At 41.2% G+C, this 19489-nt stretch overlaps 1 protein-coding gene across 1 annotated transcript in view; it reads left to right on the top strand.

Moving 5' to 3' along the window:
* The window catches only part of OTOA (otoancorin), a 38338-nt gene extending 25265 nt beyond the window's left edge, over positions 1-13073 (top strand). The window contains exons 23-30 of the mRNA XM_040079048.2: positions 1033-1220; positions 4869-5024; positions 6443-6585; positions 6976-7112; positions 8060-8157; positions 10004-10196; positions 11298-11387; positions 11933-13073. Coding sequence (XP_039934982.1) covers positions 1033-1220; positions 4869-5024; positions 6443-6585; positions 6976-7112; positions 8060-8157; positions 10004-10196; positions 11298-11365 — 983 coding nt within the window. The 3' untranslated portion in view covers positions 11366-11387; positions 11933-13073. The remainder of the gene's footprint in view (positions 1-1032; positions 1221-4868; positions 5025-6442; positions 6586-6975; positions 7113-8059; positions 8158-10003; positions 10197-11297; positions 11388-11932) is intronic.
* The last annotated feature ends 6416 nt before the right edge of the window (positions 13074-19489 follow it).

The following is a 19489-nucleotide window of genomic DNA, read 5'->3' on the forward strand; positions in this document are numbered from 1 at the left end:
CACAGCATCTGTGAAATTCATGCTTTCTTACTGGTAATGACTGTATCCAAAGACACGTAGGGATTAGTTGGTTTAGATAATTATTTAATAAGGTTTTTCTAAATTAGTGACAGGAGAGGGAGCAGTAAACAACCACATTAGGATTCTTATTTCTGCTTTCCATCAACATTAGAGGTAGATTATGCCAACAAAGACTAGGATTTGTTAAAACACAGTGGAAACTGTCTGGTTTGATAATGCATAGGCCTGGAACCTGACTGTAAATAAGATTTTTAAAGGCAGTTTGGCAGTCCAAACAGTGCTGTGCTAAGTGAACAGCCCTCTCTCGATCCTGACGTTTTAACAACAGCCTTGACATAATGACCAAGCACCGTGCTTCTCTGACACATCCAGCTTCTGTCTTCATCTGGTTTAAATGTCAGGCAAGCCTTACAAGACATGTATCTCTATCAGGCATTTCAGAGTGCAAGGACCTCTCGTGTCTGTTACATTCCTGTTGAGTTGGATTCACTGTTTGAATGTGATGTTTATGCAGCTGAAGCTCTTTTTGGTGAACTTCCATCAGGGTCATCCCAGACATTTGCATTTCACTCCTATTGCATCAAGGCTCCCAGCAAATGGTGGCTTTACCTCAGAACAAGCCTTTGCCTGGGTTTTGATGCCTTTAGAGAATTAGACTTGAAAGAAACTTGCAAGATATTGGCAGTTCTTATTGCACACATCCATATTTCAGTTTTATTGTGGCATCCTGCATCGTAACTGTTCTGAAATGTATGTCTGCTCTTGTCCAGCATGCACTGCCTTTGGAGTACAAATACAATCAATGTGTTGCAAATTGGGCAAATTCTAGTTTTATATCCAGAACATTAATATAAATACTTTTTAATTCTTCAACTACAAAGTAATTAATTTATCAATATCACATCAGCAGCAGTTAATTTTCATAGTCTGTTCCTCTCTTAAATATCAATATTGCTTTGATTTATTTTGTAGTCTCTTTGATGAAAACTCTTGCCATTTGACCTTTTTCAGATTGTCTGAAAACCAGAGCTCCTTCTTCAAATGAATTAATTAAATTAGGAGAAGCAAATGTCTTTTGGTCAGTTCAGGAATTGAAATGCATGGACCCAGGGACTTTTGACAAAAATGTGGAACTTCTTGGGGCAGTCTCAGGTTTTAATAGCTCCCAGCTGACTGCCTTGAAGGAAAAAGCCAAGCAGGTAACTATCCTATCTCTGAAGGAAAATTAAATCTGTAATTTGATTTGGTGTTATTGAACTATGCAGTTCTAAAATAACTGTGCTATGTCAATGTCACTACTGCCACAAGAATTTCTACGGTTTATTGGGAAAATAATGTGAGGTGGTGATAGAAGACTATTGCCCTTGCTTTAGAGTCAACAGGCAAGTAGTTCTGAGCTACTGGCAGCTGGGAAAGTGAAGTGTTCTTACTTTTGAATTGCTTTTCTGCTTGCTTCTCACTTTCCTTTCATAAATGAAAAATCAGCAAGCAGTACTAGGGGCTGGTGATTGCCCTGCTGAGAATTAAGCTTTGGCATGTTAAACTGTCTACACGGATGCTAAATATAGCTTACAGTGGGGTGAACCCAAACTGACTGAAAGGCAGCTAGTGGCTGAATAAAGCTCCTTCCACCTTCTTCTCACAGGCAGGGACAGACCCAGCAGTGAGAAATTTTAGGGAGGAAAAACCCCGCCACCATTTTGTCTTTACCAGAAGTACAGTTGGACAGAGGACTGTGCTGGGGGCAGCTCAGCCCTCTGGCTGGGTCTGGGGCATCCACAGAGCTCTGAGCAGCTCTGAGCCAGTGTGGGCTGGCAGAAAAGGCAGACTTTGCTCCATCCCTGTTGTTGCCATTGCACTTCTCCCTGGGGGTGACCTCCTCTTCCTGCTTCGTGGTTGTCTGCACCACCAGGGAACAGGAAAAATCGCAAACATATTTTTGGTTCAGCAAGGAAAAGTTCTTGGGTGCAGAAAGACAAATTGTTTTCATTGCAGAAAACTCAGAGGTGAAGAGGGTACTGGCCCCAGCTTGGCTTCAGCTTCCTGTCAGCAGCATCTGCTGGAGGTTATCTGTGCTCTGCTTCCATCTCTGCGTGGCTACTCTGTAATCCCCTTCTGTCAAAATGATCCAACATGTGAAAGTCCTTTTTAGGTTCCATCAGATCATTCTGACAGAATGAGGTTGGGAAGCATCTACAAGTTGCAGTAGGCTGCAAGTAGTACAGAGTGCAAGAGGCTTGGAGACCTGAGGGCTGTGAGCAGAGCGGGAGCAGGGGACAACATGGGCCTGGGCAGCATCTCCTTAATCCAGCAGCTCCAGCCAGGAGTGGAGCTGAGCAGGGGTTCTGGGTAAACAAGGCCAACTGTGCAATTTTTAGCAGAGAAGCTCAGCTTTTGAAACAGTGGAACTGCAGGTGCTTGAAGAGAAGTGGCACTGCCCAGATTTCAGACAGCAGATGGTGACTCTCTGCCTTGTTGCAGGAGGACAACTGCAGCAAATGTATTCTTCCCAAGTCAGCTTCCCCCTGTCAGCATGGACACAGGTGGGTAGGAAAAGGGGAAAAATGTAATCCGACAAAAAAATAAAAACAGTGCTCCCCTGACATGGGGAAACTACTATTCTTTACAGCAGTGCAACATACTGGTGTACTTAGAGAGTGATACCAGTTGTAGGGATATTGCCACAAGGTTGATACACTCACATTTCTGGCTACATTCAAAGACACACAGATCTGTAGGGCACTGGATGGCAGTATATTCTGTCTGAGTGTGTTTGTACACATTTCTGCTAGACCAAGACAGACTTCTTATATATTAATTTCAAAATACAGTGTGGTGTTACACTGAGCATGAAGCATGAGAAATGAGAGAGGACAGGCAAAGCTCCTTGAAATTATCTGCATAGATGCTGTTATGTTATTAACATCTTTGATTAAAGGTTTCATTAAGCCTGAACTACTCATTGTTCCAAACTAATTCAAAAAGTCTAGTTATCAGATTGTGTCTTAATGGAAGTAAGAAGCTTAGCTCACTTGTAAGTGGAAGGTCTCCCAGCTCTGCAGCAGTGACAGCTGTATGGATCTGTAGTCTCTAGGTAAACGAGGACAAAGGGGTGTTTCAGTTTCATGTATTGTGTTATTTATATCATTCTGCCTGAGATTTCACCCAGCACTGTCAGATAATACTATTTATGAAGTACTTCAAGTTCTGTAGTTTATGGCCTAGATCAGGAAACAGACACTTGACATTTTTGCCTGCGTGTGTTTCATGTATGTCTAAAGCTAGAGAATTAAAAGCTTTAAAATTGGGCTAATGCTTTTTACTATCTATTTTCTTTGGAAAAGATTGAAGTTTCCCAGACTTAGACCCTTTATGACATTGTAAAACCGACATAAAAGGTCTGGTGGAAACTCAGTTGGGAGGTACAAGTCCAGCAATGCATCTCTTAAACAAATCCTTAACCCGAGGGTCGTAGTTGGGAAAAGCAGCCTGGCAGCTCTGAGGCTGCTCTGTGCTGGATATGCACACTGGTGTGTGCAGCAGAGAGCCTGCAGCTCTGTGTGAGGAGTATTTAATTTCAGAGATCCAGATTCCTGAGCTCTACTTTTATATTTTATTCAGATTGTACAGCTCCATGTCTATCTGATGGTGCAAACACTATTAAGTAGGCAACAGCAGAGATGCTCTTCAGCAAATCCCCACCTGCTTTGTCCTTTCTAAGTTTTTGAACAAAACTGAAATTGTAGCTATCCTGAAAATGGAGTAAATATTTTTCTGACTCAGGGGGTAGCCCAGCCCTGGGCCTTTAGTTTTAATTTTCTAGGTGGGGTTAGCAGCACAATGTCATACTAGAAACCTGTCATGTATTCACTGACACAAAGCAGAGTCGCTGATGTACATGAGAGCTTCCAAGTGAGCATTTTTCTTTAATGTGTGCCTGACTTATTCAAGTCACTTCCTCCAGCCAAAACCCAGTGCCTTTCTGTAAAGGCAATTGGCCACATCTGGGGAGATACTGACCACTGTCTACAGTCTTCCACCATTGTCAACTAAGTGTAATTGACAGTTCTGGCCCCTGAAAATTCAGCTCTTGATGGACTTTTATTATTCTTTACTCGGGCAGGACTTTTCCTGATACCAAAATTTCCTTTGGGCTGCTCAGTGACAACTTTTCAATCATTGTGAATTTATCACAAATGAAGTTAAAAGCAGGGGAAGTTGTCAGATTAAATACATTGGTCCTGCTTTAGAAGAGCCCTTGCTTATTTCTGTGGGTTTTCTACAAAGCTTTACGAATTTAACTATAGCTTTACAAATTACTTTAAAATTACTTTTTCTATTTTAACATTGTATGAACACAGTCTAGAAATCACAACTTTAGGAACTGATGCTTTGTCTGTATTACTTGATTCTCTACTTTGTCTTTCCTTGTCAGTGACTGAGCCAGGGTGATTGGTCACAAAAGCAACTTAAAGTCAGTCCCCTGGAGTGATTGCAGCTTGGTAGGAGCCTGGGTGGTGCAGGTGCTGCTTTCTTGGCAGTATAACAGTGTGGATCTAGACACAGATTCCCATTTTTATTATTCTTAGTGGTTTTGCTCCTACGGCCACGCTTCCAGCAGTTCCTATTCTGACTCATCAACAAGTCCAAGCTGTAAAAAATGCAGCATTTTTAGATGAATTAATCATTATTGAACCTCAGAAACCTTCACAATACCTAAGCTCTGCCTTTTGTGTGCAGAGAGGAATTTTCAGGTTTTCAGACTTTTAAACCAAGGGGTTTGAGAATGGCGTATGTAGAGGAAGAGTCATAGTGATCTAACAGATATTAATGACTCTCATCTAAAGGTTTGGGGGTTGCTGCCAGACTGGAGGAGTTACCAAATCATCTCCCTGGGCCGCATTGCTCTGGCACTCACTGGACAGGAAATCACAGAGCTGGACCTGCGCTCCATCGACACCGTTTCTGTTCTTAGTCAGCAAACAGAGTGGACTCCTGCCCAGGTGAGTGAGTGAGTTACTGGTGTTCTCCTGGTGAAAGGCTCTGGATTCATGCCCTTTGGGACTCAAGGCCTGGAATTGCCTAGAAAACAGATCCAGAGATCCACACTACTCCCTGCTGCTCATCTGCTGCTGTGACCCCAGTGAAAGTGGCCAGGTAGGTCAGCACTGGGGTCTGCCTGGCTGGGGCTTCCCTGGGGAGGTGGCTGAGACAGCATCAATCACTGATTGATTAATCGGGGTTAATTGGGGTGGAGATGAGTGTGTTCTTTAGCACTTGCCCACTAAGCAGTGGAAAGAGGTCAGCAGCTCCTCTCCCACTGTCCCTGGAATAGACACTACTGCAGGGAGTACCAGCCCTTCCTAACTAAGGGGTACCAGCCCTTCCTAACTAAGGACAATCCCAGAATAGGTAGTGTGCCCCAAACCCAGCATCCATAAAGAAGCCCTTTATCAGCAAATACACTCCTCTCATGTTCCTTTCCTTGGATAACTTCTAGTTATGTTAGTGGGGCTTTCATAATGAGTTAAAAATCTTTATTTATGTATGCAATTGGCAGCATATTTCTGACTTTGTGGCCCATACCATCAGGGCTCTGGCTGCACAGATGCTGGCATGGTGGCAGTTCTGGCAGAATATCACAAATCTGTTTAATAGGTTCATGCTCTGAAGGGAGCACTTGGGAGGATTTTGTACAGAAGCAATTTGCTTTTGAGGTTTCCTGCGGTCAGGAAGAGCAGTCAATTAAAAGAGATTCACCCTGCTGAACTTCAGTTGTCTAAAACTTAGGCAGCTAGTTAAGCTAGTTATTTGAGGCTCAGCATTGTGGATAGATTAGGAAATCTTGGAAGATGCTTGTTTCTTTTGCTGGCTTTGGAGGATGCCTTGGTGACAGGCTCAAGATGGACTCAAAGTTTTTAAAGGGTTAGTTTAAAATGAGCAAAATCCTAAATTACTTTGCTTGCAAAGGCACTTTGGTACCAATATCCCATTCATATCTGAAAATTAATCCTAAACACAGGTCACCGCTCATACATGGCACTTAAACAAGACCAGTCATCCTGGGCATTAAAAATAATAAAAATTACATATTGATCCCTTTAGGTATTTCATGTTTTCTTGTAGCAATTTAACTCCAGCACCATTTCTTCTGGTGAAGGCTTTCCATGTGACCTGGCAGAAGAAGTACCGAGTGTTTTCACACCATTTGCATTTAGCGAGTGGCTGGGTAACAGTGCCCTGTTTTAGTGTCACATGTAGGTGGTGACAGTGCTCCTCCTGAAGGCCATGGCCATACACTGGGGGGGGCTCAGGATATATATTTATGCTCCATAGCTTCTGGTAAGATTTTAAGCACCTAGTAACAAACCCTTCAGTTATATTCACTGCGTTAATGCATACTATCTTACTGCTTTTGTAGGCAAGAGCTATTCTGCAAGGTTTTCTAGACGACTCTGGCCAGACCATCAGCACACTAAAAAGTTTTGATTTAGTTGGATTAGGAGCTGTTCTCTGTGCTTTGAACTCCACAGAAATCACATCCATAAGGACTGCTGAATTTAGGTACTGCATTTTATATCCAATGAAATATTTATTAGTAACTCTATTGATGAAATTTATTGTGCCATTTTTGTTCCATCAAGATTTTCAGAGCCTAAAGGACAACTTTTTACATTTTAAATGCTTTTAGAAAAGCAGAAGGCATGCAGCAGTTTTTTAAAGCACGTTCTTTTATAGTTTTCCTCTGCCGTTTATATCCCACTATTTAAGCATTGAATCAAGAAATCCAGGTTTTTGCTCAAAACCTGAAATGTCTGTATGCAACTTATGTACATATATTTTAAATTGAAAATGGATTTTACAGTCTTCTTACAGCAGGCTAAGTATATTCCAGGTCTATTTAGTACTGCATGTAATTGCAGCTTGTAATGGTGACCTTGTTGCCTTTTGCAGTGCTGCAATTGCAAGAATTGGCCTGTTGTTTTGTAGCACCCCTGTTCTGAGGCAGTTTAAGAAGATGACAGAATCTGTGTTTGGTGCTGCTACCAGCTGGAATGGCTCTGTTTTACAGGAAATTGGCACTATAGCAGGTAACAAAACTACAACTCCAGATGGTGATGGTTGAGAAGCATTGCTCTTAAGAGATGGGTTCACCTAGCTAGGGAGTTTTCTAGACTGGCAAAAGACGTTTCTTCCAGAGGGGTGTCACCTGCAGGGACAGACATCCAGAAATTTCAGAAGCACTAAGGAAAAGTCGTGGTATTCTCTGTAAGGTTCTGTAAATCTGGTCAAACAGACCTTGGGCAGCACAGCCTGAAGTTACTTGGGCCCTGTAAGTTGGAAAGGGTACATCAAGGAGAGCAAAACCAAGCAGGATTCCAGACCCAGTCACTCTTGGTGAACCAGGCTGTACTGGGAGGAGCTGTGCTCTGGCTGCCCAAGCATCCTGCCTGGAAAGAATGGGCTGCCCAGGAAAGAGCACAAGGGCAGGATTGGCCTGGAGTGATGCTTCTCCACAGTGCTCTTGCGGCCTCAGAGATCTCCTGAGCCAGAGGTCACTCCAGTTTTGTTCCTGGATTTGTTTCCCTGTTATTGTTTCACTGCACAATGAACTCTCATGATTTTTAGCATCCCCAGTGCCTGTGGCAATGACTCCCCACCATAACCACCTAAGTGGTGAAGAAGTCACTCCCATTGCATGATTATGCTCCCTAAGGGGATCAGAAGAGACTCTGAATGAGCATTCCCTAATAATATTACTTACGATTTTATAGGTTTTTATAATTCTCTTTTCCAAGATAAAGTAATTTGGGTAGAGTACATTCCATGTCAATGGCTAAGGTCAATATGATACGTAATGCTGAAATATAATGAAAGAAACAAAACATAGAAAGATCCTGCATCTCTCTATAAAACACCCTGGAATAAACAATTTATTACATATTTTTGATAAATCCTTAGAGTTTATATTACCTTAAAAATAAATTCAATATAAAGAACATTAACTGAGTTTTGTTTATATTATGTGGGTTTTTAGGTGGTTTGAATGAGGATGAATTAAAAGCTTTTGATAAAAGCTTGATGCCATATTTCCAGCCATCAGCAGTAAGACGTATACCTCCTGAAATTTTCCAAGTAAGAGCTTGATTACTAAAGAAATTACTAATTTTCTGTTGGTTTTACTCTAGTATAAGTAAACTGATTTATGGGTTTTTGGTTTTGGCAAAAAAATTTCTATGGTCTGTTAAGTGAGAGACCATTAAGGATCTGGAACATTAATGTTCAGCTGTATCACCTCTATTTGGGATGCCCATGAAATATGCTAGACAAGCTTTATTCATCCTTCAGAATGCATCCCAAAGAAAAAGCAAGTATCACAAAACAGGGAATGTATATTCCAACATTTTATTCAGATCTGTTTTTTTGTTTCTGTTTATTAACACTTGCTAGGATGCTGTAATAGCTACAGATTTCTCTGCTGACTTTGCAAGAGCTGTTTTATTAACCTAAAATCTGGCACCATTCTCCTGAGTTAGCTCTGGAAAACAGATTGTGCAGGCAGATACAGATCAGAAAGGAATTACATCTAATTACAGCAGCACTGAATGTGGACCAGAAATTAGAACAGGGATCCTGAGATCATTGCCCCTGACTTTCTTTGACTTAGTGACAAGATTAATACTCTGCCTGGACTGGTCTCTTTCAGATGCTCAGGCATTATGGACAGAGAACTAAACAGAGAGTTAACTGTGTCAGCTCCCATAAAAAAGAAAAACTCCTTGAGCCCTAACTGTTTGTGCACAGTACCACTGACAGTTCAGATAAGCCTAAAATGTCCTTACAGCAACTATTTCTTTGCAAAACAGCTTTATATCATCTTGTAGAATTTCTATCAAACAACATTTATGTTAGTAAGAGTAGTAACGATGTTACAAGAAGTGATTAACCAAAGGCAGCGTACCTCTTTGGAAGAGCGTTCTGTATTTAAAAGATTCGAAGAAGATTTTGGTTTTACACAGGTTTTTTTATGGCCTCATTTTGCAGCTGTATAAATTATTCAGGTTTTGATTTATGAAAAATTACATTGTATTATGGACTTCAAGTGAGTTAAAAAGATGTTCAATTTAAAATGTCTGAAGCTGTAGGCATTTCCATGAGTTCGCTCAGTTTAAACCAGCACACCATTTGGTAGACAATGAAAAATGGGCAAGGGTTTGCTCCATCATCTGACCTGCTTACAAGGGGAATTTTGTCTTTCCAAAGTAGAACCTGGGTGCAGAATTGTTGTAAGAAAAAGAGTTTGTTGTGTAGGAGGGTTAAAATGCATGTGACTGCAGAATGTTAACTAGAACTAAAGCAATCCAGCCCGCCCAATAATGCAGCCTTTACAAACTGGTTAATTGCTATGTGTTATAAGATAATTACTGTGAGATTATGATTACCATGTTTAATTTTTAAACTTAATATGAACAAACTGGGAAGATTTTCAATCTAAAAGAGATAATTAAATAGTGAGATTAAAGCACGGGGTCTTTTAATCTCATTGCACTACTGCTAACTATAATCAGAAGTCAAATGTTAGTTAAAGTGAGGTTGCTTGGGAGCAGATATAAGAGGAAATAAATGAAAACACACGAGGTTGCACAACACCATCAGTCTTAGAACAAATCAGAAAAGAAATGGCTGGAAAATTAAACTCCAACAATATATTGAAGAAGTGTACAATACAGTGCTAGCATAGAAAGCTTCTCAAGCTGTCAGCTCCCAGCGTTAAAGAGAAAGGTGACAGATAGATGAGTGGTCAGGGAAGCAAATGAATACAGAGGATTCTTTTAAGCTCTATTGAGCTCTTTTATAGCAACACAATGTTGAAGGCTACTGGCCCTCATTCCAAATGCGAGGCAGCGCTGACTTCTGATTCCTTACCTGCCTTCTGTAATTGACAGCCTAAACCAATTTTTCTGTCTTTTGTTCCTCCCAGGCTTTGTCCCCAGAACAAATAGCAAACCTGGGCCCTGAGAATGCGGCCATGGTTACAGGATTGCAGCGGGAGGCTCTGGATGCAGCCCAGCTCCAGAGCCTGGGGCTGGCACTGGATGGAGCCAGGCCCAGCAGCCCAGGGACACAGAGCACTGCAGGATCTCCCCAGGAGGGGCAAACCCCGGCTCTGAGCGGTGAGTGGAGCCCTGCTCCTGCCTAGGGGAAGGGCACACACCAGCGGGGTGTGAGGTCTCACAGCCTGCACCAGGATCAGGCCTCTGTTCTGAGCGTGGGTTACAGTGAATTACTAATCCACTTCTACAGTCGTGCCTCAAATCACATGCCCGACCAAGACAAACAGCCAGGAGGATGTTGGATTTACCCACAGCAAAAGGTAATGGAGGAAGACAGTCAGATGGCGTTAGCAGCTGTCTAGGAGCATTACACTGTGCTAAGCACTAGATTGTGTAAAAGGTATTCTGGAACAGTGGGCTTTTCCCTCTCCTTCTTTCCCATATTCTTTGCCTAAATTTAAGGCAGGGGTCTCCATCTCTGGACCTTCAGGTCAGAACCTTTATGAGCAGCAGAATGTTGTTTGTAGAGCTGCCAGTGGGAAAAGAGGTAGTACTGGGGTGGATTAGCGTCTTTATACACACTGTAGGACCATTGAATTGTTTTCCCTGTCATTCCCATCCTATTTGGAATTACAGCCTATTAGTACCTATACTTCTGGTTTAATCTTTTACTTCTTCATATTTCAGTTTATACTGGGCAAGTCACACTGGCAATGCCAATGGATGTGTTACAGTGAGAGAGTTTGCACATAGTCAAGACAATGTTGCGAACTTGTCCCTATCAGACAGCAAATATTGTTGCTTCCAGTGACACCAGCGAGATGTAAGCTGTTGGAGGAGAGAGAGGGAAGCCCAAAGTGCTGAGATAGGAGTAAGGGGAACTAAATTGCTGGAATTAGAGCAGACATTCCCAGGAGCACCTGGGAAATGCTCTAAGCCCTACTCCCTCTCACATATGACCTGTTCCTTCTGGAGGTCTGCCAAAGGGAGGAGTTTTCCGGGTAAAGATCACCTGAGTTCTTGAGCTTCTTGTCCATTCTTTCCCGTCTCCCTATGAAATGCTTCTCTTTGGGGCTGTGTATGTTAAACTGGAAGTGGTCTGAGATATAACTGGGGTTCAACTGTTAGAATTTACTGCACCTCTTTAGGGTGGTGTAGAGATAAAGCTTCTAGTCCTGAGCTGTGGCGTGACACTAAGAAATAAATCCTTCTGCTTTCCAGGTGCTCCTTGTTTGAGCAGCTTTGGCATCTGGCTGTGTGCTGTGTTTACACTGCACCTGCCTTGCTGAACCCTCAAGGGCTGAGCTTGAGGTAAGTTATATTTTCTGTTAGAGGTAACTTTATAAGCACAGATCACCTGTAACAGAGAAGAAGGACTCTGGGACCCTCTTCCTGCTTTCAATACAAAGATAACAATTCTTGAATAATTTTCCTGTATTACAAAGGTGTCTTGTAGCTTGGTTAGACTATCTCTGAATCTAATCAAGGGGAAAGCACTTTATCTTATCTTTATTGTAAAACCAAACATAACAAAGGTGTATTTAAAACTCCATGTAACACCAGTCAATTACTGCATTGTTATTTGGAACATGTTCTTGGTTTTACTCTGTGTTTTGCCTGTTCCAGGCTATTTATAAGATTTTATTCCACAAATACTTCTATTTAGTAGAGTATTGCCATTAACTTTCATTGGATTTTAACATTTTGACAGGCTAATATTTAAGAAGAGCATTGGTGGGCTTGAAGTTTAGATTCCAATTAGGCAAACTAAATGCTTAACTATTCTACTTAGTCTTTAATATTGCAAAACAAGACATGTCAAAAGACTTAATATTTTTCTTTGCTTTGATTTTCAGTGTCCTGGAGCTTACAACAGAGATGCTAGAGATAAAAGAGTGTCAGCTCAGCATGAACAGTAGAATCAAGAGGCTCTGAGATTCCTGAGTGCAGAGTGGTTAAATTCTTACAAGCAAGACCCGCATCTTTCATCTTGATGAGAACTATCTCCATAGCTTTACCATTAGCAAGTAACACAGCATCCCTGCAAATACTTCGAGTTTAAAAACTGGAAATGGTTTATCTGTCTCAAGAGAAAATCACTGAAATACAGGATTGTGTAGGTAGGATTAGGTAGGAACTTGACTTGTAGGTGGGACAGGTAGCAGAGGGCTGTTATTTGGAGGCTGATGTCTGATACCCACTGCTTTTTACATGGGCTAATTTGGTCACACTCTTGTGTCCTTTTGTTGGGTTTTCTTTTACTTCAAGTGTACGTTCCCTGGAGCGGGGGTATCCTTCTGTGTGGTGTAGTAGAAACTGCACTAAAAGTTACTGCTGTTGCAATAAAATAGCTTCATTTCAGGGCTGCTGGTTTAAATCCTGCTCAGACAAGAAGTGATAACAGGCTCTTAGAATTTTAGCGCCTCTACAAAATGTAGTTTCCCCATGGCTGTTTGTATTCAATCCAGAACTGTTGACACTGAGGGCATTGGCAACACTATGGATATTTCATGTGACAAAATGCACCATGGAAACCTGCTTATGTTCATCCTTTCACTCCAGGTGGGGTTGAAGTGTACTTCTGGAAATACAAAGGGGAAACTGTTCACTGAGCCTGTGCACTACTAGGGCTGCCAGTCCAGTATTTTCCACAAGACTTAGAATAAGGAATTTCTCAGAATTATAAACCATAGATATTTTTTCTGTGTTTTATCAGCATATGACTTAAGTGTCTAGTATTAGCTTCTCATGCCACACCTCAATATTTTAAACAATGGGGGGGAAAAGATATATTAAAACCCTCTGCATGTGAACATACATTTTGACATTGTTCAACATGATTTTAGACCACAAACATATGGCACAGTTTTCCATTTTGCCATTGCAAAAGTCTTATTTTGTCCAGACTAAAAAAGACAATTCATGGACTGAAAAGTTTAGCTTTTTTGTTCAGGGCTGTACTGTAGTAAATGCCCTTCAAACTGAAATTTGTGTTTCTTTATGGCAAACGTTACATCTGGCTTCTCAGCCCTGAAAGTAGAATTGATTTTTTTCTCAGGTGGGGAAGCAATAGGAGTTGGGAGGGAAGGGGAGCTGGAGGGAAGAGCCCAACTGCTGCTGGGGCAAAGTGAATGTGAGCTCTTGGTGCAGTTGGGAGTAACAGTTCCCACACAGTCCCATATATTCTGTAATTCCTGCAGCAGCAGGGGCTAACTTGATTCTCAGGGCTTTGTTATTGGCAAAGTAGGCAGTGAGAGCCGTTTCTCACCCCCTCCTTTCCCTCTCCCCCTTCAGCAATCTGCTGCTTGGGAACTGCCTTTGCCTATAACTAACCCTGGCAAGTGTGACATGATGTTATAGATAATACTAGATGCTTTAGTTCTGCATCTTATAAGCAAAGAATTATGATTGCTGCAAACTGCCTGGCACTTTTTTTTCCTAATCCTCACGGTGAGATTCCAGCTTCTCCAGCTGTGTTTCCTCTTCTGCATGTGAACAGAAGATTGAGACATATATCTAAATAGAAAGAAGTTTGTTTTATTAATCCCAGCAAACACATGCAAATGTCCACTAAAACCAAGAAATGCTTCAGTGGATCAAATGCATTATAAAGCTTTATCTGTGTTTTCACATTAGAAAGTTCTTCCTCACTCAGATGTGAAAGTACTAAAAGGTTTTTTGATTTCTAGAAATTGCCTGACTTGAATTCTGTGTGCACTTCTGAAGATGCAGAAGAGAGTTTTCATGTCAAGAAGACAGTCAGCATTTCCAGTTCAGCTGCTTAGGTCAGATACGTGACTTAGCTCTACCAAGCCCTTCAAAAATCTATAGGAGTTGAAAGTGATCTTCTTCTGTCAATATACCTGGGAGTGATTCCATTTGCAATTATGTGAGTCAGAGTTTAGCTTTTAATTGGGGCAGGAGTGAGCTCTTTGTTTTGTGCCATCTGTGCTGTAATTTCTTTCAAGCATAAGTGCTTTTATATAGCTGAACTGCTTGATTATTTATATATTTTATTAATTAAATAATTATGTAAAGAACTTTGGCATTGCATTTGTTTGGTCAAGGACTTATCTGTTTCTTACAAGAGTAGTATAAGAGGGGTAAGTGTGGAGCACTGACAATGTTGTAGTTATTTCACAGTGAGATTACATATCCTGTTTGGCTCATGAGATGGTTTGAGCAACTTGGATGGCAAGTATTATAGAAAAGCAATTTTACTCCTGCCAATATACCTCTTGTAAAGGTCACTGATGGAAAAGCCCATTCTACAAAATCTGAGATTCGTGAGACACCTCCATCAAAATTGTTGAGGCTGAATTTCTACGGGAAGAATAGATGGAAAGGAGAGAAAGACATGGAGAGCACACTTATGCATGGTATGTAATCTGTGTGGGACCTGCTGTCCATTCACAATCCTGCACACTGCCAGAGGAAACTGAAACGTGTACGCTTTTCTTCCATGAAACAAACCAGAGAACCCCTCAGTGCAGGCATCTGTCCCCTCTGCAGATGTGTACTGCATACAACACGCACATGATCACTTGCACTGGAATGCATTCATGGGAAAATGTCTCACAGTCTCTCTCTTTTTGCATGATCAGAATTCTGGAGAAGAATATACTACAGAGAAATGTGATATAAATATTTGATTCTTAAAGAAATGTTCCTGTTTGTAGATGTGGGTAACATTTGTTTAAACCAACGATAGTCAAAGGTCAAATGTAAGTTCAAGTGAGGTGCTTGGGAGAAGATGTAAGAGGAAATAAATGGCAATACAAGAGGTTGCACAACCATCAGTCTTTGAACAAATCAGAAAAGAAATGGCTGGAAAATTAAATTCCAACAATATATTGCTTAAGCTTAATTTCTCCTACATTCTTTTTAGTTCTTTTAGATCTTTGAGGAAGGTAAAAAAAAACAAACCAACAGGATTGTGCATAAATCTGCTGTTGAATATATGTCATGGTAATAATTTTATCTGCTTGTGGTGAGAACTGCAGCTCTCCTCTCCACTTGTGACTCGTCTGATGGTTGCTGGGCAGTGCCATACATCCTGTGGGAAGTACATCCAACCATCCAGCTGCTGACAGTCACAGTCTGGTGTAGATGTGGCTTCTCTGAGTGCTCTGAGCCCTGTGACAGATGACCCTGTCCAGCAGTATGCGAGAGGATCCTGTGATTGAATGTAGGATCCTTCAGGATTTAACAGAACGGAAGAAATACTTTTGTTGGTTATTATTTCACTGCCTGATACCTTTATGTTCAGTGTTCTGTTTACAAAAGAGAAAAGGGCTACTGGTTTTGGATCAGCAGGAGAGAAAATATCCCTATGACCTGGTACTGAGGTAGATGCCACATCTGTGGTATCTCTAAAGCCCTGGAAGGAAGAAAACAGCTACCCATCCACAGTGTCTGAAAAGTGTCTCTGTTAAAGCTGGTGTTCTGGCTGTTGACAGGTTTTGTATAGTGCATGGAATGTTTGACTCCCAGTGATCTCAATCTGTCACATCAGAGCTAACCAGCTCCTCAGTGTGAGGCTCCAAAGATACTGTTAAAAAAAAAAAAAAAAAAAAAAAAAGGCATTCTTCCTTAATTTTAAGAAGCCCTTTATGCCTCTGTATAATCTGCTAAAATATTCCAGAGGCAATTAAGGACTGCATGATTGCAGATTTAGCTTATCACTTCACTGCTGCGCCTAGGGATCATCGCCCCTCATTTACTTTCCAGTAACACAAATTGCCACCCCATCACATTAGGCTGGGACCTTGTCAAAGTCCCACTGGCTGTTCCCTTGGAGCAGATGTGAGACATTGCTCAAGGTGTGCCAGCCAACCCCGTGCCCCTGGGGCTAAGGGAGAGGCCTGACTCACTCCAATAACACGGGGAGCAAGGACTCAGCAGTCACCTGGAATGTGTCACTTGAGCAGTACCTGGCCATGGTGCACCCTTGGTATTTTGGCTCAGGCTGTGTTGTGGTTATAGATACCACACACTGCTTCCCAGTGGGACACTGCCAATTTCCCCACGGCAGTCGAGGAACACTGCAGCCATCAAATTCTGTCATAGACTGTTCTTCTTAGAAGTAAAAATCAAATTTCAAATAATCTCTTCCTCTCTCTCTCTCTCTTTTTTTTTTCTTTTTTTTTTTTTTTTTTTTTTCCCTTCTTTTCTCTAAAAGGTTGGTATTCCAGGCTGGTACACAACTTTAAGCAATGGGATCTCATTATTTTAGTGAAAATATTTACATGTTTTTGATAAGTTTGTGGGGGTTTTTGGTGTGTGTGTGTCGGGTTGGTGAGGTTTTTTAGGTTTGGTTTGGTTTTTTGTTTTGTTTTATTTTAAGCAAGATCTGTATGCATAGGATAAGGAGAGCTAAGAACCTTATAGTCCTTATTAGTAAAATATTCTCATCTGTGCCACATGATATGGGACAGTCCTGGGGACTGTTTACTCCAGTGCTGTTGGAGGGGAGGGATCTGACTTCCTTTTCCAGTAAGGCAGGAGAGAAACTGGATAGAAAAGACAGGTGCAAAGAATAAAGAAAAACTCCACTGTAAGTTAAATTTCTTTTATTTTACCCCAGAACATCTGGAATTGCTCCTCAGAAAGAGTATTTTGTATGTTGTCATACAGCATGCTGTTGGAAAGTGCAGATAAATGACAAACCTGTCAGAGAGCAAAGCATGAAATTATGTGTGCTACCCAGGTATCCATAATTTCATAATTTAGTTAAGACTGTGATCCATCAAACCATCAATCTACTCAGTCCTTACACAGAGAAATTATGAGACTAACTCAAAGACCCCACCAGACCTTGCCTGGCATCAGGACACGTAGGAGTTTTGCCTCATAGGATATTTTTACCAAAATTCACATCTGGTTCTTTATTTGTACCCAAAAATAGATAGCCACAAAAAGTATTGCATTTTTTCTGCAATGAGCAGAAAGCAACCAATCTGTCTCTTCCTGCCCCTTTCTGTTCAGCATCAGTCTGCTTTTCCAATCCGGATTAATGAGAGGATTTTCTTGCCCTCATGATGCAGGAACACAGGCATGTTCAGAGCTCACAGTCCAAGTGACTGAACATTGAAGTATTAACTAGAGGAATTGCGATTGATGGAGTTCTTGCTTTGCTGGCAACAGTATAGCATTTATCTTCTAATGTTTTAGCTGGTATAATTAGCCTTACAAATACTTAACAACATCTCAATATCTATAAACTTCTCTCTGAGGGACAAAGAGAAAGAGAAGCCAAAAGTAAATTTCTGCAGGAGAAATATGAAAACAGTGGAAAATGCTAATCTGTTACAGATAACAGCAGGGGAAAATTTTCTGGTCCTGCTTTCCTCAATAATTTTTAACCATTGTATATGGAAGTGAACTGTATTGATTTATCGAAGAATAGCCATTGCTAGAGTTAAAATCCCATTGGTTTGATGCACAAGCTGAAACTGCCCTAGGTCATCTTTAACTGGGGCCTGGCATGTTTCAACATTTAATCAGATGTCAGAAAACAACTTAGATCATAAACAAGTTCTGAATATATACGGCATGGACTGAGGAGGGGGTTGAGAGAATGGATGTCAGCTCTCTGCCTTTAATGTATCTATTAAATAGATTCCAGATATGCATCTGTCAGTGTTTTTGTTAGCTACTTTTATCTCAGTATTCACCCTTTCAGAATTGTTGAGATCTGGCATATTAAATCTGTGCATATTTCAGTCAAGCCTGTGTCAAACAGGCTGGTCCAGCCCCTGCTCGGAGACATGTCTATGTTTTCAGACCTCACACATGTGTGCAGTGATAGAAGGGCCTCAGCACTGCAGCTGCTGATGTTATAGTTATGAATTTTCACTTTCTCCCCTCCTGTTGCAGTTGGAACCGCAGATTTGGAGTGTTCTGCCAACTGCTGTTGTCTTCAGTACAAATTCTCCCACTACTATATTTGGGGTTTTAACACGTATCTTCAAGTAGGCAGCTCACTGATGGTTACATCAAACATCATTTGATGCCAAAAAATTATTCAGTATCTGTTTAAAATAATTATTCTGTTAGAGTTCAGATCTATAAAACTTCAAATGCAATATACAACCTCTTCTCTTAGGAAGTGATAAGAGATACCATGGAACTTGTCAAGGAGTTGTACTGCTGTCCTTGTAAACACGGTGTTGTAAGAGGACAGGCTTTGATTCTAATCTCTGAAAATAAGTAAATTTGGTTTTGTCACACTGTGGGTACTTACTAAAAAGTCAATAGTAGGTACTAATCAGTTCTCTCTTCTCAAGATTATGTAAACTCTTTAATGATTTCAGTGTTTGTACCACATTTTAAACAGAAAAATTAAAAGATAGTAGTTAGGATCCTTTTCATAAATTTCAAACAATCCATAACTTTCCGCTGTGTGAATTTTTCAATGTATCATTCTGTAACAGTAAAGTTCTTACATTATTTCCTCAAACAGGGTGTGAAACAATGTAAACTAAGATTTTAAAGAAATGAGCTACCCAGCAAAGCACCACTATTTTACCTGGAATAACCTGTTACTTTCTACAGCCAATGGAAATCCTATTCCTGGGCAGCTATTCCTATTTTTCTTTGCTATTTGTTTGGATTGTTGATTTTTTTTTAACAGAGAACATTGGAGAATTATTAAGAGGAGATGCCTCTTTTGAACTGCCCACTGAACTTTGCTGTCATGTCCTGTTTTAGGGATTAAGGACTCTGAAGAGGCAGCATGCTCAGTGTGTGATTATTGAAGAAATAACTGCTCTTTTTTTCTTGGAAGTTTACACAGAATCACAGAATTGTTAGTGTTGGAAGGGACATCTGGAGAATACCCAGTACAACCTTCCTGCCAAGGCAGAGTCACCTAGAGCAGTGACACAGGAACATGTCCAGGTGAGTTTGGAATGTCTCCAGGGAAGGAGAATCCCTAACTGTCCTAAAGAGCCTGTCCCAGTGTTCTGCAGCCCACAATGTAAAAAAAGTTCTTCTTTGTGTTGAGGAGAAACTTGTGTTTTAGTTTATGGCCATTGCTCCCTGTGCTGTCACTGGGCACCACTGAAGAGTCTGGCACCATCCTGGCACAGGCTGCCCCGAGAAGCTCTTGCTGCTCCAGCCCTGGAAGTGTTCCAGGCCAGGCTGGATGGGATCCTGAGCACCCTGGTCCAGTGAGTGGCATCCCTGCCCATGGCAGCGGGCACAACGAGATGATCCCTAAGGACCCTTCCCTCCCAAACCGTTTTGTGATTCCATGATTCTGTGACCCTCTTAGCACCCATCTTTAAGCTATTTATATGTATTGGTGAGATTCCCCCTCAATCTTCTCCAGACCAACAAGGCCCAGCCCTCAGAGTCTCTCCTAAGAGAGACATTTCAGACGCCTCAGCACCTTTATGGCCTCCGCTGGA

Source organism: Hirundo rustica, chromosome 15 (assembly GCF_015227805.2).
Source record: "Hirundo rustica isolate bHirRus1 chromosome 15, bHirRus1.pri.v3, whole genome shotgun sequence".
Classification (NCBI taxonomy): domain Eukaryota; kingdom Metazoa; phylum Chordata; class Aves; order Passeriformes; family Hirundinidae; genus Hirundo; species Hirundo rustica.